The sequence below is a fragment of the Pristiophorus japonicus genome, chromosome 2 (genome assembly GCF_044704955.1).
Source record: "Pristiophorus japonicus isolate sPriJap1 chromosome 2, sPriJap1.hap1, whole genome shotgun sequence".
Classification (NCBI taxonomy): Eukaryota; Metazoa; Chordata; class Chondrichthyes; family Pristiophoridae; genus Pristiophorus; species Pristiophorus japonicus.
This window is the reverse complement of record NC_091978.1, coordinates 133,015,877-133,040,378: the sequence shown is the minus strand read 5'-3', so window position 1 is coordinate 133,040,378 and position 24,502 is coordinate 133,015,877. Positions and strand designations below refer to the sequence as shown.

At 42.4% G+C, this 24,502-nt stretch overlaps 1 protein-coding gene across 3 annotated transcripts in view; it reads right to left on the bottom strand.

Annotated features, from left to right (window-relative positions):
* Positions 1–3,186: 3,186 nt before the first annotated feature.
* The window catches only part of LOC139240938 (cytochrome P450 4V2-like), a 90,569-nt gene continuing 69,253 nt past the window's right edge, over positions 3,187–24,502 (bottom strand). For 2 of the 3 annotated variants that reach the window (XM_070869494.1, XM_070869511.1), the window contains 4 exons: positions 21,636–21,738; positions 19,463–19,597; positions 9,087–9,266; positions 3,187–5,098 (listed from right to left, as the gene is read on the bottom strand). In XM_070869494.1, the coding sequence (XP_070725595.1) occupies positions 4,935–5,098; positions 9,087–9,266; positions 19,463–19,597; positions 21,636–21,738 (582 nt within the window). In that variant the 3' untranslated portion in view covers positions 3,187–4,934. The remainder of the gene's footprint in view (positions 5,099–9,086; positions 9,267–19,462; positions 19,598–21,635; positions 21,739–24,502) is intronic. The other variant, XM_070869503.1, reaches the window with a different exon arrangement.

Genomic DNA, 24,502 nt, shown 5'->3' with positions numbered 1-24,502 from the left:
CAAACTTTCTGGTAGATAGTTCCAAATTAAATTCCCTTTCCTATGAGTCCAAACACTGGGGGGGGTCTCCATTCATTTGTGTCCCAAAGTTTTCCTTCCATCGGTTTCAATTCACAGCACAGACTGATCCCACAGCCCTTTTCCTTTTGGGTAAAATGAGGGGGTTTTTGTCCTCCCCTACACACCACCAAACAGATATTCCCATTCTGTCCCCTTTCAGAATTCTGAAGGGATCGCTCCCTCCAGGACACACTGGTTCACTCTTCAATCACTCCCAACACCTTCTCCCCTTCCCACGGCAGCTTCCCATTTTCAGTCAAGCTTAAAAAGGGCTCTTTCCAAAAATCTATGATTCAAATTCAAAATATTTTGAAGAAAAGGGTTTAAAAATTTGAAAAAACATTCTCCAATTGTCCTTTGCACTTTGCTCCTGGAATGTCAAACACAGATGTTTAGTTATGCACCTTAACCGGATGCGGAAAACCGTGCTGGATATTTTCCAATATAATTTAACTGGGGCCTTTTTACTGCAATTCATTACCAGTCTACTTGTTGTTTTCTCAACTTGTTATTTCTAAAATTGATATTCAGAAACAGAGACAAATGATACTGAACTCATAAGTGTATAACATTTTGTACTTTTATTAAGAAACACAGCTAGTAAGAAAGCTGGGTTTGGTCACTACATTCTCCAATGATTTGACAAATTTTTAAAATCAACTTTGCAGTTTTGCATAAAACAAAAGTTGATACAATTGAAAATATTTGATATTTAAATGGCAAATAAAATATTTCTGGATATTTATTTTCACAATCTGTGCTTAATCTTCTGTTTGTGTGATGTGTTAGAACAATTATTAGACATCCTAAGATCACCCAGCAGCAGGACAAATACTTTCTTTCAAAATCCAGCAATGGTTTACCAGCTGTGTGTACTGCTTGATTTGTCTGCTCTATTTACTTGCAATTATCCATTTTCCCAACTCACTTTGCTATCACTCGTTGTACACTAACTATCGCCCAAGATGAATTTATACCCTTGATTTTTTTTTTTAAAGATCTAATCTGTTTCTAATAAAACTGCACAAAGCGGAGGCATTCTTTTCTCTGAATGCACTCAATAATCTGAGTAATGTAAAGATATATAGTTTCATATATGGTCTTCATGCTAATGTTTAAACTAAGCATTTCATAAAATGTCCATCTGAGTTAGAGTGTAGTTCATATATTGCACATATTTATAATATAGTATGTAATGAATACCTTTTTTTCTAAGTCATTAAATACGTCAGAAAGCCATGTATGTCACACATATACAGGCTATTTGAAGGTAGATAAAGGATACTTATATGATTTTTCACAAAGTGCATTCATTTAAAGTTAGAAGATACATATCTATTTTTCTTTGTACAAGAGGTTAATGCAATTTGATAATGCCAGAAGCTGGATGCCAGCTCATTCAATGCCTATTAAATCATTTCCAAAGACTGAAGACAAGATTAAAAATGTTTCAGCGATCATTGCAAAAATGTTTTTTCGTAATTATTGCGATTAGCAATATTCGTGCTGGGGAAGAGACCAATTTCCCTCTTAGCATCCAGTGTCAGCAGCAGGCGCGCCCAGATGCGCACTGGGCCTCCCTTTGCTGACAACAGGCTTCTTCCAAATCTTTAAAAATTGTCCTCTACTCCATGAGTCTGACTTATTTTATCTGCAATGGCTATGCTCAGAGATTGGTAATTTAATGCTGACTTGTGCTATATTATGGGCATTATTTGTCCTATGGGCACCTGTCCACCAGAAACTAGGTTGCCACTATTTAAACTCATGTAATTTAGGTCCCTTGCAGCCAAAGTAGAAAGCTCTTACATCAACCTGGCAATGCTGCATTTAAATAAGCATCAGTCCCAGTGGGGAAAAATATTCAATAAATAAATTCATGCCTGTATTCTTAATGGACAAATAAAAAGGATAACTTTGTTAAGTGGCCAATGTCTTTACGATTAAATGTTTGATAGACCAGATTTTCTTCGTAAACAACTGACATGGTGACATAAATCATTCAAACGGTATCACTTTGGTACTTGTGCTTGATGTCTGTGGCAAAAACAAAAAGCATGCAATAAGAAAAAGTAATTCAGCCCATTGCTGCCACAACTTATTACCTTCCCCAATATGAATTTATCTCATCATTTAAATCTTAGCTGTTCACCGTCTCTTTCCCACTTCCAATTTATATAAAGTGTCCAATAATGTTTTGCCACTTTGTGTTGTGCTGTACTTTACCATGCTGTTTAACAGCTTTCTTTATGAAATGATGCAATATAATTCATATTTCTGTGATGGTGGACAAATATCCCATATGTATCTTACGATGATAAACTCATTAAGAGAGGTGCGATTGCTGTGTTGATATGTGTACATCACCTTGGTTGAGTCCAGATTCTACAATGTTAGTACTGTATTGTAATTAGTTAAAAGGAAGTGTGTCCTGATTAAATCTGAGAAAATGCACCCCCTTCCCCACCCCACCCCCATGGCCAGTTTGGCATTATACCAATATATGTAGAACAGTAGATCTCTGTGACAATCCCTTTCCCATTACTTAAGGAAATAAAACTGGCCTTAGTGCCCCCTTGAATAAGGTAAAAACTCTCAGACTCTCAGGGTTTTTATCTCCCTTGGTGTCACACCACTAAATCTGGCAATAGGATCTCTATGAGGAATTGCTCCCATGTAGTTTACCATGAGAGACTGGGGTAAGTTTTTGTCTGTACCACTTGGGTGGTAATCTGGCCTATCCACAATTCAATGGGAGGAAAGCAGGGCAGGTTCTAACAGGAGGGTGATTGCCAGATGACCAAAACAGCTCTGATCAAAGTCACAAATGACATCCTTTGTGACTGCAGCAACAAAGGTAAACTATCCCTCCTCGACCTGCCCTTGATATGGTTAACCACTCCCATCGTTCTCTAACGTCTCTCCATTGGCATCCAGCTGGGTTGGACTGCACTCGCCTGGTTCCATTCTTATTTATCTAATCGTAGCAAGAGAATCACCTGCAATGGCTTCTCTTCCCACTCCCGCATCGTAACCTCTGACATTCCCCAAGGGTAGAGGAGATTTATGAGGATGTTGCCTGGACTGGAGTATTTTAGGTATGAGGAAAGATTGGATAAGGTGTGGTTGTTTTCTTTGGAACAGAGGAGACTGAGGGGAGATCTAATTGAGGTGTATAAAATTATGAGGGGCTTAGATAGAGTGGATAGGAAGGTCCTATTTCCCTTAGCAGTGTGGGCAACAACCAGGGGCATAGATTTAAAGTAAGTGGTAGGTGGTTTAGAGGAGATTTGAGGAGAAAGTTTTCACCCGGGGAGTAATGGGGGTCTTGAACTCACTGTCTCAAAGGGTGGTGGAGGCGGAACTCCTCATAGCATTTAAAAAGTACTTGGATATGCACTTGAAGTGCCGTCATCTACAAGGCCTCAGACCAAGAGCTGAAAAGTGGGATTAAGCTGGATAGCTCTTTGTCGGCTGGCATGGACACGATGGGCCGAATGGCCTCCTTCTGTGCTGTAAATTTCGATGATTCTATCCTTGGCCCCCATCCTGTTTCTCCACTATATGCTGCCCCTTGGCGACTTTATCCGAAAACACAGCTTCAGTTTTCACATGTTCACTACGACACCCAGCTCTACCTCGCTACCACTTCTCTCGATCCCTCCCCAGTTTCTAAGCAGATCATTTTCAGGTTGGCAGGCTGTAACTAATGAAGTGCCACAAGAATCAGTGCACGGGCTTCAGCTTTTACAACCTATATCAATGACTTCGATGAGGGAACCAAGTGTAATGTATCCAGGTTTGCTGACAATACAAAGCTAGGTGGGAAAGTAAGTTGTGAGCAGGATGCAAAGAGACTGCAAAGAGATACAGACAGGTTAAATGAATGGGCAAGAACGTGGCAGATTTTAATATAATGCGGAGAGATGTGAAGTTATAGAAACCCAGATTTTAAAAAAAAGTGAGAGATGAAGTAATTTTGTCAGAGGGACCCGATTGTCTTTGTACACGAATCACAGAAAATTAACATGCAGGTACCGCAAGCAATTATTACAAAGGGATTGTAGTATGAGTGAAGAAGTCTTACTTCAATTATATAGGGCTTCGGTGAGACCACACCTGGAATACTGGAGTTTCCTTACCCAAGGAAGGTTAGACTTGCCTTAGAGGGGCTGCAAGGAATGTTCACTATACTTCTTCCTGGGATGAGGGAATTGTACCAAGAGGAGAGATTGAGTAAAGTAGGCATATATTCCCTAGAGATTAGAAGAATGAGAGGTGATTTCATTGAAACATAAAATGCTTAAGGGGCTTGACAGGTAGATGCTGGGAGGATGTTTTCCATGGCTAGGAAGTCAATTTCACAACAAGGGATCCACTGTTTAGGACTGAGATGAGGAGAAATTTCTTCACTCAAAGAGTTGTGAATCTCTGGAATTATTTATCAGAGAGTGCTGTGCATGCTCAGCGTTTGACTATATTTAAGACAACGATCGATAGATTTTTGGAAACTAAGGGAATCAAGGGATCTGGGGAAGGAAGGAAAGTAGAGTCAAGATAATAAATCAACCATGATCTTATTGAATGGTGGAGCAGGCTCAAAAGGCTGAATGGCCTACTCCTGTTCCTATTGCTTAAGTTATTGTGTAAATAACTGATGCTAAATGTTGTAATGTTCATTAGCGTATAACAGCTATATTTGTAAAAAAAATCTAAGATCACGCACGCAACTTATGTTAGTTATTAACAAGAAGAAATATTTTTGGATTCATAAATTGATTGCCCTTAGTTAACAGGGGAAAACTACACAACAAATTTCACTGCATCATTTTAACTGGCACTCTGGTAGTTGGGCGTGTCTCTCCTGACAATATTTATTCCGTTCTGTGGTGAAGTTCTATCCAGATGCCATCTTGTGGACGCAGAATTAATTCTCCCACAAGATGGAGTTCTTCACGACTCTGCTTTGCTTCTACGTGGAATCGTCGAAGAATGGAGGACAAAACTACCTTCTCCTCAATTAGTGCAAATCTTTGGCCTAAATTGAATAAAAAAATTAATTATGTATAACATTTCAAAACATCACTGCCACCTGCACTGTTACACTGCCTTTAATATAAAGCATCACAAAGCACTTCACGGAGGCAAAAACGGGTACTGAGGAATGATGGGAGAAAAGCTAAGGAAGATGGCTGAAGGCAGGGTCAGAGACTTTGAGGAGGGGAAAGGAGTAGTATTCCAGAGTGTGAAAACTAGCCAGGTAAAGGCTTATGACTGAAGGTGGAGTGGGGGGGAAGGGAGGATGAAAAAAAAGCCAGAGTAAGATCAGTTGAGGGCACACACTGGTACATAGTGCTGAAGGAGGCTGCAGGGATGGGAAGGGCCATGGAAGGACTTTTTGATGAGGACCAACATTTTGAATGTTAAGTATTGTGGGACAGATAGCCAATGGGTTGCCAAGGGCAGGGGTGACAGAGGACCAGGCTAGGATGTGGGCAATATCATTTCAGACAGGTTGCAGTTAATGGAGGTTGGGGCTTGGGAAGCTAATGAGGAGAGAATTGGAGTGGCCTAGCCAGCAGCTGACTACAAAATGGGTTCAGTGGCAGTGGATTGAGCTGGGGGAAGAAGCAGGTGAAATAGGGAGCTTAGATGGTGGCTGGAATGTGGAGTTTGAAACTCAGCTCAGAATCATCTGTTCAGCCTTATGTTCAACCTGTGCTGGTAATAGGGGGGTTGTAGGGGCAGAAATAGAATCACTAACTAATACGCTGGTGCAGGTTGAAAATGAGATGGTTAAATAAAGCTATAGGTACAATTAGTCTCTGGTCGCTGACTGCACCGGACCTCACATACACAGGAAAACAATCTTTTATGTCAGTCTCAGTTTCAAGTGTGTTAATATGTTGTTGACAAAAAAAAATTTTCAACTGCGTGGGGTGGGAGCAGGGATTTTAACTAGAAGCGGGTTTCCAGTGGGAAACTGCTCAGATGAGTTAACTTCCCTGTGAAACCAGGAAGTAACTGGGAGTGTTTTTTCTCCCCACAGATGCTGCCTGACCCGCTGGGATTTCCAGCATTCTCCGTTTTTATTTCAGATTCCAGCATCCGCAGTATTTTGTTTTAGCAGTAACAGGGAGGGGTTTTGGGAGATTCCTGCAGGAGGGAAAAGGGGTGGCGGGGGCATCCAGGCCCGTGAACCAATGACTTCCATTGTGGGGTCCGGAAGTGTAATGTTGATCTGCCTGGCCACACAAAGGAAAGTTTTCCACTTACCTTTTGGCCTCTCCTTCCTTCCCGGCAGCTTACCAACTGGTTTCACCTGATGGAAAAGGTAATGTAGCTTCCCCACTTAGTCTCAACGTTACAATGCAAATCGGGTTCTATTGATGTAATAGGACTCCAATTTGCACAGAATTAGAGGCCACCCACCTGCTTTAGGCCAATGCATCAGCCTCTGCAGAACCTTTTACATTACGACTGCAGGCTGTGGGAACTGCCTGACTTCTGAGCGGGTAAGTAAACCCCTTGATTTCAACTGCCGGCTTTCCACCAGGTGGATAAGGTTAAAATCCATCCCTTGGAAAAAAAAATAATTCTGCATTATCTAAAACTTTTTCTTCAGTAAAATGTTTATTTCTAGAAATACAATTAAAAAATGAAAATGTTGGAGCAATTTATATTTCCATTTTAAAATTTAACAGGCGCAGTCCTGTGGCATTGCTTGTAGACAAAGTAAAAGTTGTGTCTTTCTCTTCCTGTAACTGTGGACTAAACTTTTGTCTTCAACACCTGGGCAGTAATCTGGCAAAGCGGATCGCCCGCCCATTATAGAACCTGTCTGATTTTCATCCCATTGATTTCAACGGCAATCGCTGTGCCACGTTACCACCCATGTGGGGAAGATGAAAATTTACCCCGTGTCTCAAGTTCTCTCCCATTGCATAATTCTATCTGTTGTCCTCTTTTTCTGACAGTCGTTCACTCTTTCCCTTTTTGTGCCACTCAAGTTTACTCAGATTGTTTTTCTTTGTACAGCTGTTTGTCTCTTGACTTTGTCTTTGGTACATCTCTCCTTTCCTCTATCTCAAAGTATTTCTCACACATGTTTCTTTACTGATCAGTCACCTTTTTTTCCCCTTTTGCTACAATTCGTGAAAGAAGAGGGGAATTGCACCAGTTTGGGCCCAGCGGATGAGCAGGAGAGACAGAGAGCTATTGCATGAGTGAGAGAAAGAAAGGGCAGAGAACGGAGTGAGGGACTGGGAAAGAGCAAAGAGTGCCAGCATCTAGTTGGAACATTGTAACTCAGGCCAGATTCTTACCACATTCAGAAACATCTATAACAGCCCATGTAAGAGAGAAACGGAGGTATGCTCATAGGGAGCACAAAGGGGCTGAGGGCTGGAGGGCTGGGAGGCTGGGACTACAGGGCATTAGGTTCAGAATGGAAGTAACAGGGACTTGAGGAGGAGAAAGCAGGTTACAAGCCCAGAATCTAAAGGAATGATGCTGGCAGCCATTCCAAAGCTGAGTGCATTGTGTTTAAGGGCAAACGGCCCATTTAGGCTCCCTGAGTGGGTGCACAATATGCTGGTGAAGCACAGTTTTAATCAGCTGCACTCGTTATGAGGGCTGGCAGATCAGCTGATTTCCCAAAACGCGGATGCTGTTGCTTCGCCGTGTTGTTTTTACAATGAGTAGGATCAGTGCTGAGGAAATCAGTTGATGTGCCAGTCCTGAAGTTCAGTGAGCCTGCGCCACTGTTTCAAACTTACACATCTGGTCCCCAGCAGTGCACGACTACATCCCTGGTTTAACAACAGGCCTGCTGCCAAGTAGCGAGGGGAAGGGCCACAGGAAGACTGAGCTACTTAACAGAGCGTAGGCATCAGAGCAAGGCGAACACAGTGGAAGGCTGCTGTGCAACAGAAAAATGAAGGCAGAGGCTGGGGTCCAGGGTGCTGAATAGTGAATGGTCATGATGAGCGAAGCCACAGATTTGATGGGTCATTCTTTTCTGTCCAACGAGAAATTTGACGGCACAGATATTTTTCAACGTATATTTAGAAAGTTTTCTCTTGTGGGATGTGATTAATCTAAGCAAAGCATGATTATCCAAATCATCAAGCAATAAAATCACCCACAGCCATTATGATATAATCACGAAAAACCTATTACAGGTCAAAATATCTTACCATTGAACTTTCTGGCTTAGAGCTTCCGTTGGTCTTATCAGCACAACCCAGCTGATAATCAGTCAGATCAGTGTAAAAGATTGCAGAATTTGAAATGCAAGTTACATCAAGTGTATAGTGAGTTTCCGCCATCTCTAAGGCTGGTTTAATAAGCAGTGCATTGGAAGCCGCCACACCCAGAAAGCTGGCCACGCCCCCAGATCAAAATAATGAGGATGACGAGTTTCTGCCAAGTGTGTCCGTTTGTGTTCCTTCAAATTGAGTTTTTTTTTAGGTGCAGAGATGAACAAGATTTTACATATTAAAAATATTTAAATTACTAAAGAAACTGACTGGTGCACACCAATGAAACTAGTAAATGGTTCGGTATGGTTTAAAAAAATTTTTTTTACTGATTTAAAATCAGGTTACTCACAGGTGGAGGACTAGTCACTTTTGTTAAAAGGCTTTTCTTTTGTGATAAACCCTTTTGCAGCTGCATTAATAAAACTTCACCAGGTTACCAGTCAAATACAATCAATTAATATTTTTTAACGCAAAAGAAAAAAAACAATTACGTTCAACTACGCTGCCTAATGGCACTGACTTGTGAATATGCAAATGAGTTTGGGCAGAAACTTAAACCATAACTTCACTTTGGGGAAACAGCGCAATTTCTAGTGCAAGTTTGCCCAAAGTGGAAAATCTACCCATTTGGCTTTAAATGATCAAGATAAAAGCAATATTATGTTTAAAAACTAGGTGAATAATAGCTGTAGTGGCTTTCCAAAGCACCTCACATGCACTGCACACCAGTTGGATGTTTCTTGTACTCGAAGGTTTACATACCTATGCAGTTTCGAAGTCCTGCAGAAAATGGAATAAATGCATAAGGATTCATTGTCTTTGCATTCTCCTGTAAAAATCGCTCAGGCCTAAATTCCTCAGGATCTGGGAAATACCGCGGATCTCGGTGAAGGGCATAAGGAATGATCATAGCGTTGACTCCTTTGGGTATCGTAAATCCTGCTGAAAGACAAAAGTTGAATAATGCAACACTGATTATATTAAAGTATCATTTACCTAATGAGCTGCCCTTAGGAAAATGTTATATAGAAACTTATACATTGTGGGGTGGCAGTAAGTCTTATGTTGCTTTTTCAAAAAAATATACTATTAAGTGGTAAAATACCTTTACATGGCTAGCAAAGGGAGCTCTATTTGAAAGATCACAAGTCCAATTCATATACAATTATGATCAGGTATTTGTTTTTCATATCTTCACACTTTTCCCTTGGAGAACAGTGTGAGGTAGTGGGAGGATTCGCAGGCTGTTTAACAGTCTAACAGGTAACAATGTGAACACTGCTGCCATGGCCGGTATAAACCCATCTTTATACCAGGCAACAGGGTAGTTAGTCCTCCACGGTGGGAGGCTACTACAACCCATACAATGGGGAAGGATGGATACCTACACCCATCGGACACAAGTATCCTGTTGGACGTCAAACCAAAATTTAGAGCCAAGACTGAAGAGCGGGTCCAACCTGCCACTTCTGACTTGGGGCAGATTTGCTACCAATAAGCTAAAGACTCATCCAACCAGGCAGTTAATGGCAGTAATATATATTTGTGTACCGTATGGTGCCACTTCATATTAACTGAACCCTCCAATATGTCACAGCTTCGCAACAAATCACCTGGCATTCCTTTTTAAATGGCTAGTGACAAACTACGAATCTTCAAATAATTTTTAAATATCCATTGTAAGAATTCGGTGAAAACATAAACAGCAAAAGCATATACTTTTGGACTTAAGTTTTGGACATTGCTTGGACACATTTAAGAATATGAGTAGGCCATGCAGCCCCTCGAGCCTGCTCCGCCATTCAAGATCATGGCTGATCTGATCATGGACTCAGCTCCACTTCCCTGCCCGCTCCCCATAACCCCTTATCCCCTTATCACTCAAGAAACTCTCTATTTCTGTCTTAAATTTATTCAATGTCCCAGCTTCCACAGCTCCCTGAGGCAGAGAATTCCACAGATTTACAACCCTCAGAGAAGAAATTCCTCCTCATCTCTGTTTTAAATGGGCAGCCCCTTATTCTAAGATCATGTCCTCTAGTTCTAGACTCCCCCATCAGTGGAAACATCCTCTCTGCATCCACCTTGTCAAGCCCCCTCATAATCTTATACGTTTCGATAAGATCACCTCTCATTCTTCTGAATTCCAATGAGTAGAGGCCCAACCTACTCAACCTTTCCTCATAAGTCAACCCCCTCATTCCCTAATTTATCTTAGTGAACCTTCTCTGAACTGTCTCCAAAACAAGTATATCCTTTTGTAAATATGGAAACCAAAACTGCACGTAATATTCCAGGTGTGGCCTCACCAATACCTTGTATAGCTGTAGCAAGACTTCCCTGCTTTTAAACTCCATTCTCTTTGCAATAAAGGCCAAGATACCATTGGCCTTCCTCATCACTTGCTGTACTTGCATACTATCCTTTTCTGTTTCATGCACAAGTACCCCCAGGTCTTGCTGTACTGCAGCACTTTGCAATCTTTCTCCATTTAAATAATAACTTGCTCTTTGATTTTTTTCTGCCAAAGTGCATGACCTCACACTTTCCAACATTATAATCCATCTGCTAAATTTTTGCCCACTCACTTAGCATGTCTATGTCCTTTTGCAGATTTTTTGTGTCCTCCTCACACATTGCTTTTTCTCCCATCTTTGTATCATCAGCAAACTTGGTTACATTACACTCAGTCCCTTCTTCCAAGTCGTTAATATAGATTGTAAATAGTTGGGGTCCTAGCACTACCCCACTAGTTACTGGTTGCCAACCAGAGAATGAATCATTTATCCTGACTCTCTGTTCTCTGTTAGTTAGCCAATGCTCTATCCATGCTAATATATTACCCCCAACCCCGTGAACTTTTATCTTGTGCAGTAACTTTTTATGTGGCACCTTGTCAAATGCCTTCTGGAAGTCCAACTACACCACATCCACTGGTTCCCCTTTATCCACCCTGTTCGTTACATCCTCAAAGAACTCCAGCAAATTTGTAAAACATGACTTCCCCTTCATAAATCCATGCTGACTTTGTATGATGGACAGACCCTTTGTCGTGTAATCAGTGAAAGGTTGGTCGGTGCTCAAGACACAAAGGAAGCTCTTTGACCACCCAGACTAGTTGGAGCCTTATTGAGGAATGAGCCCAGTAACAAAGAAACAGGCCAAAAACATGATTTTGCTCTTTTAGTTGCACTGCCTCAGGCGAAGGACAGTTGAACTTTTGGCACAAGACAAAGCATTTTTACAGGTATAAGAGTGGCAGGTTTCAACTGCCATCTCTCTCTCTCTCTCTCTCCTCAGTTACGCTTACTCGCTTCATTCAATGCACAAGGACTGAGCACTCCATCTGGGACGGAGAGAAGAAGCAACATCTACGAGCAAAGAGAGCCTCGCTATTTCAACTGCGAAGCTGACCTTGAGACTGGACTTGAATACCACAGACTGGTACAGAATCAGAAGATACGCCTCATCAGCAGAAGCAGCAAGTAAGAAGCTGGATAATTGGTGAGCATTTATCCCAGCCCACGCATCTTTAAGATCACCGCATAGTGTGAAAGGGTGTTGTGTGTCCCAACCAAGCCTTAGGAGCATAGTGGGGAGGTTTTATGCAAGGATCGTAAGCGTACGCACAATTCTGTTGGGACAGATTTGGCGGTGCAACTTTGAATCCGAGCAGGGGTGTTTTAGAAGTGGGTACTTCACATTAGGGGCCAGTTCAGACAGGCCACGGTTGTGTGTTGTACTGTGTTTGTTTGTTTTACACCACGTGGATGTGTTTTGCTGGGTGCAGGTGTGTACTTTAACTTGAATAAAAGCATTGTGACGATCGAGACCGAAAGATCTGGCTATAACTGAGTATTTCTGTTCACCGCTATAATTCCAAAGTCTAGAACTGTTGTAAGGGGGGTGATGCGAAACCACCAGGGGCAAAACCACTTACACCATAGACAAAGCTCTGATCATTAAATTCACAATTTCTAACCATCAGCATCATCATCATCATAGGCAGTCCCTCGGAATCGAGGAAGACTTGCTTCCACTCCTGAAGTGAGTTCTTTGGTGGCTGAACAGTCCAATACGAGAGCCACAGACTCTGTCACAGGTGAGACAGATAGTCGTTGAGGGAAGGGGTGGGTGGGACTGGTTTGCTGCACGCTCTTTCCGCTGCCTGCGCTTGATTTCTGCATGCTGTCGGTGTTGAGACTTGGAAGTGCTTAGCGTTCTCCCGGATGCACTTTCTCCACTTAGGGTGGTCTTTGACCAGGGACTCCCAGGTGTCAGTGGGGATGTTGCACTTTATCAGGGTGGCTTTGAGGGTGTCCTTGTAACGTTTCCGCTGCCCACCTTTGGCTCGTTTGCCGTGAAGGAGCTCCGCATAAAGCACTTGCTTTGGGAGTCTCGTGTCTGACATGCAAACTATGTGGCCTCACCAGTGGAGCTCATAGAGTGTGGTCAGTGCTTCAATGCTGGGGATGTTAGCCTGGACGAGGACGCTGATGTTGATGCGCCTGTCCTCCCAGGGGATTTGTAGGATCTTGCGGAGACATCATTGGTGATGTATCTCCAGCGACTTGGTGTCTACTGTACATCATTTCAGCCCCAGTACTATCCAATAATTCAGTTGAACTCTCTTCATTGGACAAATATTACCAACTCTCCTAAATCCTGTCCAGTAGCTCTGTGTATTTACTGGCTAATCAGAGAGGTATTAAAGTTTCCAGAGAGAGGTCAGAACCCCAGATCATCCTGCTCTTTCAATGGAAAATAAAAATTGGGTGCAGTGTAACATGGGCTGCTGATTTGCCATCAGCCCATTCTGGGCTATTGGTGTTGACCAATTTCACTCCTCTTGTGTTTGCAGGCATTGTTCTTTGCAAGGTTTGGAAGAGCTTTGGCTAAATGGCATGATTGGAGCAGCGTATGTTGTGACATCACCATGTCATTACTGCCTCATTTAAACACACCTGACCATTTTAGGACAGGTGCTTCTGCCATCCACTGGAAACGACAGTGGGAAATTAGACAGGTGCTGAAGTGAGCGCGATCCAATGCAACAGACACCCACCCACTGCCCATATATGAGCAGCAAGAAGACTTAGGTGACTCTCACTATGCTCTGCACGGTGCTGGATGATAAAACTTTTTGCACTAGAAAAGAAGAAAAGCAAAAGTTAAAGTTAAAAACACAATTTAAAAAAAAACACATACATCCAAGAGTAGCAACGTAGAAGATATTTTATCTGTTCTTCACTTATCAGATGCTTTTTTCAACTTCAACCAAACAATTTATTTGCATTGCTCAATAGAACAAATATTGTCCTTATGAAAAGATAAAGTTCTGTTTAACTCTTTACCCCAGTTGGAGGTAAGTATTTGTTCAGGATAAATGGAGAGTTTTGAATAAAGGAGCACAAGCACAGAAATATATTAAATATGTGCAAGTTATTTTGTCACAACAGACAGGATGTCACTTATAATGCAATCTTGATATACAACCATCCTTTTTCTCTATTTTATTCATGGCTCAACTGATCCCACTCACCCATCATTTCTGTCCCGTAATGTTTCACTGGCTCCTGTTTACCAACAAACCAACTTCAAAATTCCGATGTCTTCCTTTTTCCTCAACCGAGGATTCCCTTCCATCGTGGTTGACAGGGCCCTCGAGCATAGCTGTTCCATTTCCCGCACTTCTGCCTTCACCCCCTTCCCCTCCCTCCCATAACCACGGTAGGGTTACCCTCCTCCTCACCTTTCACCCCACCAGCCTCCACATTCAACGGTTCATCCTCTGCCATTTCTGCACCTGATCCCACCACCAAACAGATCTTCCCCATCCCTTCCAACATTCCAAAGGGATCGTTCTCTCCATGACACTCTGGTCCACTCCTCAATCACCCCCAACACCCCCTCCCCTTCCCACCCACCTTCCCGTGCAAGCGCAGGAGATGCAAATCCTGCCCTTCCCACCGTCCAGGGCTCCAAACACTCCTTCCAGGTGAAACAGCGATCTACTTGTATTTCTTTCAATTTAGTATGTTGTCTTTGCTGCTCACACAATGTTGTCTCCTCTACATTGGGTGACCACTTTGCGCAACACCTCCGTTCAGTCCGCAAGCATCACCCCGAGCTTCCGGTCACCTGTCACTTTATTTCTCCATTCCACTCCCACTCTGGCTTCTCTGGAACACTGTAGGAGGCCGAGGACAATGAAGCTTAACCCAAGCTCGAGGAACAGCTTCTCATCTTTGGATTACGCATATTACAGCTTTCTGGACTCAACATTGAGTTCAATAATTTCAGATCATAACCTCTGCCCTCATTTTTTTCGGACGGCAGCTGTTGATGATTCCTCCTCTAGACCCATCTTTTGTTTCTTTACTTGTCCCATAACAACCCCTTTTTTCCTTGCACCATCATCCCTTTTGTCATTTAATCTCTCCTGCTTTCCACCCTATCGCAGACCTTCCCTTTTGTTTTTGGCTCCCCTCCTCCTCTCCCTGCCTTTGAACTTGCTTAAAACCTGTTACATCTGTAACATTTCCCAATTCTCTCTCCAGATTCTGCCCGACCTGCTGGATATGTCCAGCATTTTCGTTTTTGATTTCAAAATCCTTTGGTCTCAGCCTTAGATATCTGCCTGTACCCTCTGCTCCTTGGTCTTCCCCAGCTTGGAGGGATTTGTAGACTTGGACAATGATTTTGAAGTTGTTGCAGTGAGGAATGGAGAACAGATCAAGATCAATGAGGACAGAGTTGCAGTTTAAATAGGGTCGAGGATGGGAGGCTAGCAAGGAAAGGATTGGAAAAGCCGAGACTGGAAAAGGCATGAATCAGAATTTCAGGTGGTGGGGTGAAATCAAATCAGAGAGGGGTGATACTTTGGGGGTTCTGAATTTTCAAAATTTCTAATAATTTTTTCAGACTTTAAAAAAAAAATTCTTCAATAAGAGCCTTGGTAAAGTTCAACCTCAACATCAATAAAATGCTTTCTCCTGCACCAATGTGATAACTCGCATTGGCCATCCTCAGGATCTTTTGGAGCGAGATTGTCAGTTAGTGCTGAATGAAGAGCATTGTTATGATGAGAATTTGTGACCACTGGGAATATTTGAGAGATTCCTCAATGCATTTTAATTAGAATGCTTACAGCCATCAGAATAAGAATTTCATTCCATTAATCCAGGCTAGGTTTCATCTGGAAATGAAAATATACAATTTTCTAACCACAGTGGTGCAAGGGTCAAGGATGTCTCGGAGCGGGTGCAGGTCATTCTAAAAAGGGAGGGTGAACAGCCAGTTGTCGTAGCACATATAGGTATCAACGATATAGGTAAAAAACAGGATGAGGTCCTATGAGACGAATTTAGGGAGCCAGGAGTTAAATTAAAAAGTAGGACCTCAAAAGTAGTAATCTCAGGATTGCTACCAGTGCCACTTGCTAGTCAGAGTAGGAATCGCAGGATAGCTCAGATAAATACGTGGCTTGAGGAGTGGTGCAGAAGGGAGGGATTCAAATTCCTGGGGCATTGCAACTGGTTCTGGGGGAGGTGGGACCAGTACAAACCGGACAGTCTGCACCTGGGCAGGACCGGAACCAATGTCCAAGGGGGAGTGTTTGCTAGTGCTGTTTGGGAGGAGTTAAACTAATATGGCAGGGGGATGGGAATCTGTGCAGGGAGACAGAAGGAAATAAAATGGAGACAGAAGCAAAAGATAGAAAGGAGAATAGTAAAAGTGGAGGGCAGAGAAACCCAAGGCAAAAAACAAAAAGGGCCACTTTAGAGCAAAATTCTAAAGGGTCAAAGTGTGTTAAAAAGACAAGCCTGAAGGCTCTGTGCCTCAATGCGAGGAGTATTCGGAATAAGGTGGACGAATTAACTGCGCAGATAGCAGTTAACGGATACGATGTGATTGGCATCACGGAAACATGGCTCCAGGGTGACCAAGGCTGGGAACTCAACATCCAAGGGTATTCAGCATTTAGGAAGGATAGACAGAAAGGAAAAGGAGGCGGGTTGACGTTGCTGCTTAAAGAGGAAATCAATGCAATTGTAAGGAAGGACATTAGCTTGGATGATATGGAATCGGTATGGGTGGAGCTACGGAATACCAAAGGGAAGAAAACGCTAGTGGGACTTGTGCACAGGCTACCGAAAGTAGTAGTGAGGTTGGAGACAGCATCAAACTAGAAATAAGGGATGTGTGCAATAAAGGTACAGCAGTAATCATGGGCGACTTTAATCTACATATTGATTGGGCTAACCTAACTGGTTGCAATGCGGTGGAGGAGGATTTCCTGGAGTGTATTAGGGATGGTTTTCTAGACCAATATGTCGAGGAACCAACCAGAGAGCTGGCCATCCTAGACTGGGTGATGTGTAATGAGAAGGGACTAATTAGCAATCTTGTTGTGCGAGGCCCCTTGGGGAAGAGTGACCATAATATGGTAGAATTCATCATTAAGATGGAGAGTGACAAAGTTAAATCAGAAACTAGGGTCCTGAACTTAAGGAAAGGTAACTCTGATGGTGTGAGGCGCAAATTGGCTAGAATAGACTGACAAATGATACTTAAAGGGTTGATGGTGGATAGGCAATGGCAAACCTTCAAAGATCATATGGATGAACTTTAATAATTGTACATCCCTGTCTGGAGTAAAAATAAAACGGGGAAGGTGACTCAACCGTGGCCAAGAAGGGAAATTAAGGATAGTGTTAAATCCAAGGAAGAGGCATACAAATTAGCCAGAAAAAGCAGCAAACCGGAGGACTTTGAGAAATTTATAATTCAGCAGAGGAGGACAAAGGGTTTAAGTAAGAAGGGGAAAATAAAGTATGAGAGGAAGCTTGCCGGAAACATAAAAACTGACTGCAAAAGCTTCTATAGATATGTGAAGAGAAAAAGATTAGTGAAGACAAACGTAGGTCCCTTGCAGTCAGATTCGGGTGAATTTATAATGGGGAACAAAGAAATGGCAGACCAATTGAACAAGTACTTCGGAAGACACAATACTAGGGGACCGAGGGTCTAGTGAGAAGGAGGAACTGAAGGATATCCTTATTAGACGGAAAATTGTGTTAGGGAAATTGATGGGATCGAAGGCCGATAAATCCCCAGGGCCTGATAGTCTACATCCCAGAGTACTTAAGGAAGTGGCCCTAGAAAAAGTGGATGCATTGGTGATAATTTTCCAGCAGTCTATCGACTCAAGTCAGTTCCTATGGACCGAAGGGTTGCTAATGGAACACCACTTTTTAAAAAAGGAGGGAGAGAGAAAACGGGTAATTATAGACCGGTTAGCCTGACATCAGTAGTGGGGAAAATGTTGGAATCAATCATTAAGGATGAAATAGCAGCGCATTTGGAAAGCAGTAACAGGATCGTTCCAAGTCAGCATGGATTTATGAAAGGGAAATCATGCTCGACAAATCTTTTTGAATTTTTTGAGGATGTAACTAGTAGAGTGGACAAGGGAGAACCAGTGGATGTGGTGTATTTGGACTTTCAAAAGGCTTTTGACAAGGTCCCACACATTGGTGTGCAAAATTAAAGCACATAGTATTGGGGGTAATGTACTGATGTGGATAGAGAACTGGTTGGCAGATAGGAAGCAGAGAGTCGGGATAAACGGGTCCTTTTCAGAATGGCAGGCAGTGACTAGTGGAGTGCCGCAGGGCTCAGTGCTGGGACCCCAGTTCTTTACAATATATATTAATGATTTAGATGATGGAATTGAGTGTAATATCTCCAAGTTTGCAGATGACACTAAGCTGGGTGGTGGTGTGATCTGTGAGGAGGACGTTCAGAGGCTGCAGGGTGACTTGGACAGGTTAGGTGAGTGGGCAAATACATGGCAGATGCAGTATAATGTGGATAAGTGTGAGATTATCCACTTTTTGAGCAAAAACAAGGCGGCAGAATATTATCTGAATGGCAGCAGATTAGGAAAAGGGGAGGTGCAACGAGACCTGGGTGTCATGGTTAATCAGTCACTGAAAATGGGCATGCAGGTACAGCAGGCGGTGAAGAAGGCAAATGGTATGTTGGCCTTCATAGCTAGGGGATTTGAATACAGGAGCAGGGAGGTCTTACTGCAGTTGTACAGGGCCTTAGTGAGATCTCACCTGGAATATTGTGTTCAGTTTTGGTCTCCTAATCTGAGGAAGGACATTCTTGCTATTGAGGGAGTGCAGTGAAGGTTCATTGGACTGATTCCAGGGATGGCTGGACTGTCATACGAGGAGAGACTGGATCAACTGGGCCTTTATTCACTGGAGTTTAGAAGGATGTGAGGGGATCTCATAGAAATGTATAAGATTCTGACAGGACTGGACAGGTTAGATGCGGGAAGAATGTTCCCGATGTGGGGGAAGTCCAGAACCAGGGGACATAGTCTTAGGATAAGAGGTAGGCCATTTAGGATTGAGATGAGGAGAAACTTCTTCACTCAGAGAGTTGTTAACCTGTGGAATTCCCTGCCGCAGAGAGTTGCTGATGCCAGTTCATTGGGTATATTCAAGAGGGAGTTAGATATGGCTCTTACGGCTAAGGGAATCAAGGGGTAGGGAGAGAAAGCAGGAAAGGGGTACTGAGGGAACGATCAGCCATGATCTTATTGATTGGCAGTGCAGGCTCGAATGGCCTACTCCTGCAGCTATTGTCGATGTTTCTCTGTTTCAGTCTCCCAATTCACATTTATTTATATTTACATGGGAGGGGATGAATTTCTTGGGGCTTCCCCCACTCCACCATTGTAACATTGGCAGAGTGAGTAAGTGGGGTTTCTGCTGAAGTTATGGTGGTGGAATGGGAGATGTTCTGAGGAAATTCACCCCTGCTTTTTCCAAGTTGATTAAATGTCTGCATGTTTTTTTGTACACGTTGAATCACACCAATATATGGATATTGCTATGCTTCTATAACTAGAACACCAGCATTTAAATAAACATTGCTACTTGTTTGGAAATTTGGCACACCTTATTATAATGCAACCATTCTCCATCAAATGTTGTTGTGAAAAATTTACTTTTCAATATCAGCATTCAAGTTATTTTACAAAACATATTATAAAACAGATGATGGATTACACTTACTTTCCAACACTTAAAAAAAGGATAAAAACTGCAGCAACTTACCAATATAGCATTCCTCAAGCAAAGTACGACCAAAAATTGGAACAGAAGGGAACAAACGCAGAGATTCCTTAATTACACACTGAAGAAACTGGAGATTCTTCAGGTCTTCCATCGTAGCAGAACGGTCAGAATTACCTGATGGAAATTGTGATCAAATCCCAAAAGTCAATTTGCAGGCGAAGCACATTTATATAAATATGTGCATAATAATTCAGCTGAGACAGAAGCAGGAGTTATAATGATGTCCTTGGAGGGGGTAGGAAGGGTTACTGGAGGAAAGAGGGACAGGGTCCCCAAAAGTGGGAATAGGAAAGAGAGAGAGAAAGGAAGAGGGATGGCATGTTTTCAAAAGTCAAGCAAATTGATCAGACAAGATCTTCCCTTCCTGAATCCATGTTCATCATTATTTACCAGGTTATTACTATACCTATAATCCTCAAGTTTCTTCTTAATAATGGATCCCATTAAAATTACCTCAAAGAACTTTACAGGATTTGTACAGCAAGATCTATGACCTGTAAAACCATGTTGACTACTTGTCATATATTTTTTCTGATAATTCACTACTCTCTCTTTCAGGATGTTTCCTATCCTACCCATTACTGATGTCACGTGATACGTCGCTCGTTCCCTGGGTTGTCCTTTTGTTCTTTTATAAATCTCGCTCCAGTCTTTATTTGCAACTTTCCTTGAAATGTGTCAGGGTGCAACTGATTTCATTTGCCACCTCTGATATTATGCTACTGTGAAGACTATCAGGACTTTGCTTCTTCTGGTGTCACTAATCTCCCTTTCACCGGTTTGTGGAATGTTTTATATCGATCAGTTTTTATTCTTCATGCCCTTTAAATTCAAGCCCTGTATGAGGAGGACAAGCTTCAAATTCCTCACAAACACAGACACAAATAAATCATTAAAGACATTGTCCATTCTTCTCTTGTTTGATGTCTTCACAGCAATCCTTCAGGTATCACAGTTTCCATTAACACTGGTTTTCCCCAAATATAGGGGGTAGTACTCACTAGCTTGTGCCATCAGCAGTAACCCGGAGATTACTACCTTTGAGGTCCTGATTTTTAATCTCTCTCCTAGCTCCCTAAACTCTGCCTGCAGGACCTCATCCCTCTTTGTACCTATGTCATTGGTCCCGATATGGACCATGACCTCTGGCTGTTTAGCCTCTCGCCCCAGAAAGCCTTGCAGTTGCTCGGTGACATCCTTGACCCTGACATCAGGGAGGCGACATACCATCCTGCAGCTGCAGAAATGCCTGTCTGCTCCCCTGATTATTGAATCCCCTACCACTGCAGCTCTTCCACTCTTCTTCCTCCCCTGTGCAGCTGAGCCACCCATGGTGCCGTGGACTTGGCTCTGGCTGCACTCCCCAGAGGCATCATCGCCCCCCCCACCAGTACTCAGAACAGAATACTGGTTGGAGAGCGAGATGCACTCAGGGGACTCCTGTCCTACCTGCCTAGTCCTCCTCTTCTGTCTGGCTGTCACCCACTTCCTCCCTGCCTGCTGTGGGGTGACCACTTCTAGAAATGTGCTATCCACAGCATTCTCAGTCTCGCGGATGCACTGCAGTGACTCCAGCCTTCTCTCAAGCTCCAAAACGCAGAGCTCGAGTTGCTGCAGCTGGAGATACCTCCTACACACATGGTTGTCCAGGCTGCGTGAAGCGTCCAGAACTTCCCACATGCCACCAGATGTGCACTCCATGGGTCTGAGCTGCCCTGCCATGCCTCTAGTTAATTGACTACAAACTAAACTATGAAATAAACTTAACACGCTATACAAGAACAAACTTGCATTCTATGTAACACATATATAATTGTTTACTTCAGTGCAGTTCCGACAGAGTACTGCACTGCTGGAGGTGGTGTCTTTTGGATGAAACATTAAACAGAGGCTCTGTCTACTGGTTTCTAACTATTGTTTTATTATAAACCACGAGGGGGCGTCCTGAGGAGAAAACTGCAAGTTCTTTCTTACTGTGGCATATTAGCATCTAGGATATGTTTCAGCATATAGTATTTGTCACATTGAAAGTCTCCCTAATATATCAAACATTTGAAATGTCTAAATTACCAAGATGCACAATGAAAATGACAACAATTTAAACACTTTGGTGAAATAAGTGTGAGAACTTAAAAGTCTCTCAAGACCTTACCAAAAACATCATCCAGCTCTTTGTGAACATTCTTCTGCACGTCAGGATGGGACCCCAAGAGGTGAAGGGCCCAGTTTATTGCAGCAGCTGTAGTATCGTGACCCTGATGGAAAAAAATAAAAAGCAATATTTTTGAAGATATACACCTTAACATCTAATCTCATTCATGTTAAAAAAAAACATTTTCCATAGAACAGTTCCATTGCATTTTCACTGTATACAGAATAGATTAGCAAAAAACAGTTGTCCCCGTTGTTGGGATTAAACACTGGAGCTAATTCTTAAAACATTTAATACGAGAGATTATTTTATTTTACAAACATGACAGAAAACAAAGATAATTATTGTAACTAAAGTAGAATAGGTCTGTTCTTTAATCACCGACTTACCCTGGACGATCTCTTTCCTGTAAGTCGCAAACATTGTACTTAAATTAAAATACATGCTAAACCTGTTTTTCCACAGCTAAATGGAAATTATATATTGTGGTAAACATGTTAATATACATAGGATCAATTTGCACTTTAAAAAGACTTTATAAAATATGTAATAACCAGATACGTTATAGCCAATAAAAGACAATGAAAAGACCTTTTTCTAAAAAAACATTGCTTTTACATCCAAAATGGGCAACAGGACTAGGATGACTGGAGAATAACTGGCTTATATACAGTGCTCCCAAGGGATGCTGGGATCCGTTGGGACTTCAGGGGATGCACTCCCTGGTGGCGGAACATGGGAGTGCATGCTTTACAGATACACAACAGTTTGGGCCTTCCGTTAGTATCCCCAGGGCGCAAACGACCCTGAACCCAGGCGCGGTGCTGCTATCGACTCCCACTAAATTCTGTGGGTGTTTAGCAGCAGTGGCAACCGGTAGCACCCCGCTCTTACCAGTAATGCCTCAGGCCGCTGCACCAGCGATACCAACGTCATCACCATGTGCAGCGACCTGTTTTTCGCCCCAGAGAGAAAATTCAGTAGCACCCCGTGGAACTGCGCGGGTGATGACAGCGACACTTCAGGGGCACGTACCAAGCTGTAGGCCGCTTGCGGGGTGAAAATTAAAGGGGAGGTGCGGCAGGCAAAAAAAGAAAATGGCCAACTTACCAGTCGCGGCCTTCTTGTTTGTGGATCACAGGATCCGTGCCGCGATCTTGCAGCCCTCCTCTCTGCTTGTGTGGCAGGCTGTTTCCACAGCACCCCACTCCCTGGTGGTCCAGCGATAGCCCCTTTAACGGAAGGGGTGGGTCATGTATCCCACTGTGTAATGCTGCAAACCTCGCATGGTTTTGTGCCCCGGTCCTGAGAGGAAGTGTAGCACAATATTTTGCACTGCACTTCCTTACGCAGGCAGTAAGCCTAATATAGCTCACGGGGCGGGACTTCCACACCCGGAGCAGGAACTCCCGACTCGCAGCTTTTCAAATTTTGCCCCCAAATCTTATAAAGCAACAAAGATTTAGAAAAGTGTTACGTTAATATGAGAGACAATAAAAGGAATAAAAATAATGGCAAGACAAGCACTTCACCTATGATCTTCTTTATTCCTAGGTTGCCCTCAATCCAAAAAGTGTCAGCCTTTGGGCAGGACCTCCAAAACATGGCCTGGTCACTAAATGGGGCCCCAACAACTTTGCAGCCTAATAAGCGACTTTTCTACGCAGCTAGCAGCTATTTAATTACGTTAATCAATACGTCTCATTATTGAACCACGGCACCTACACTGTATGATCAGGGACCACTATATTGTAGGGAGCAATAGTAAAATAGCATTATTCTTGAAAACAGGAGAGAGCAATTGAAAAATGTGTAATAAAATACTGTAACATTGAATCTACTATGGTCAAATATGGATATAACAAATGTGAAAATCCATTTTAAAAAGCTGTTATAACAAATAAACTGGATTTTTCTAGTAAAATTAGGGGGAAATCAATCACTGATTGAAGTTAGCAAATATGAATAACCACTAGATGGCGCTATACCTTGACCCAACACAGGTTTTTCTGGGGTGAATCAGCATTTTGTACTTTTGTCTTTTCACAAGTTGTTTATAAGCAGGCTTCCATTTTACTCAGATCAGAAACTAACTGGAGCTCACTGGATTACAAATCTGCCTTCATTACAACAATCACATATACTGTACATGCATCTAACCACACCAAGTGATATTTTGTAAAACACCATGGAAATTAAAATTAAAATTAACCACCACAGGTACAATTTTGCCAACAATCCCAACACATCAACATACTCTCCTGTAAGTATGGTGTACAAAACTGTACTGCGGTGTCACAAAATATACCATGTTTTCTTTTGAATTCGAATTTTTGTTTTAAATAAAGGTTTCCTCAATCAGATATTCACATTCTAATCATTGTTACCCGAGGCATGGTTTCCCCTAGACAAATGTGGAGTGTGTGTATAAATAAGCAACTTGAAGACAGTGGCACATGGTCAGTCAATCCTTATACTAAAAGCACTCAAAAGATTAGTGGGGAGGGCAAGATTTTAATTCAGGTTCTTGGCAGTCTTTTATTCTTTATTGCACTTCAGCTTTATACAATAAAGAAATCAGAGAGGCTTTTATCACATTTTGAAAGTACCTGAAGCCAGTCTAGAAAAACAGGTCCTGTGATCGCTTATACACAATGGCATACCTACTTCAAGTCTGACAGCTGGAGAATAATGATGATGCGCAAACTCTCACTTGTTTAGTTGAACAAACAACAAAGAAAATGTGTTTAAGAACATTAAATACATTCCTACATCGATTATTAATGGTCAGGAATTGACTAAAATAAATTAATTTTAAACAATAAATGAATAGTGAAAAGAACTAGCAGCTATAAGTACTCACACTG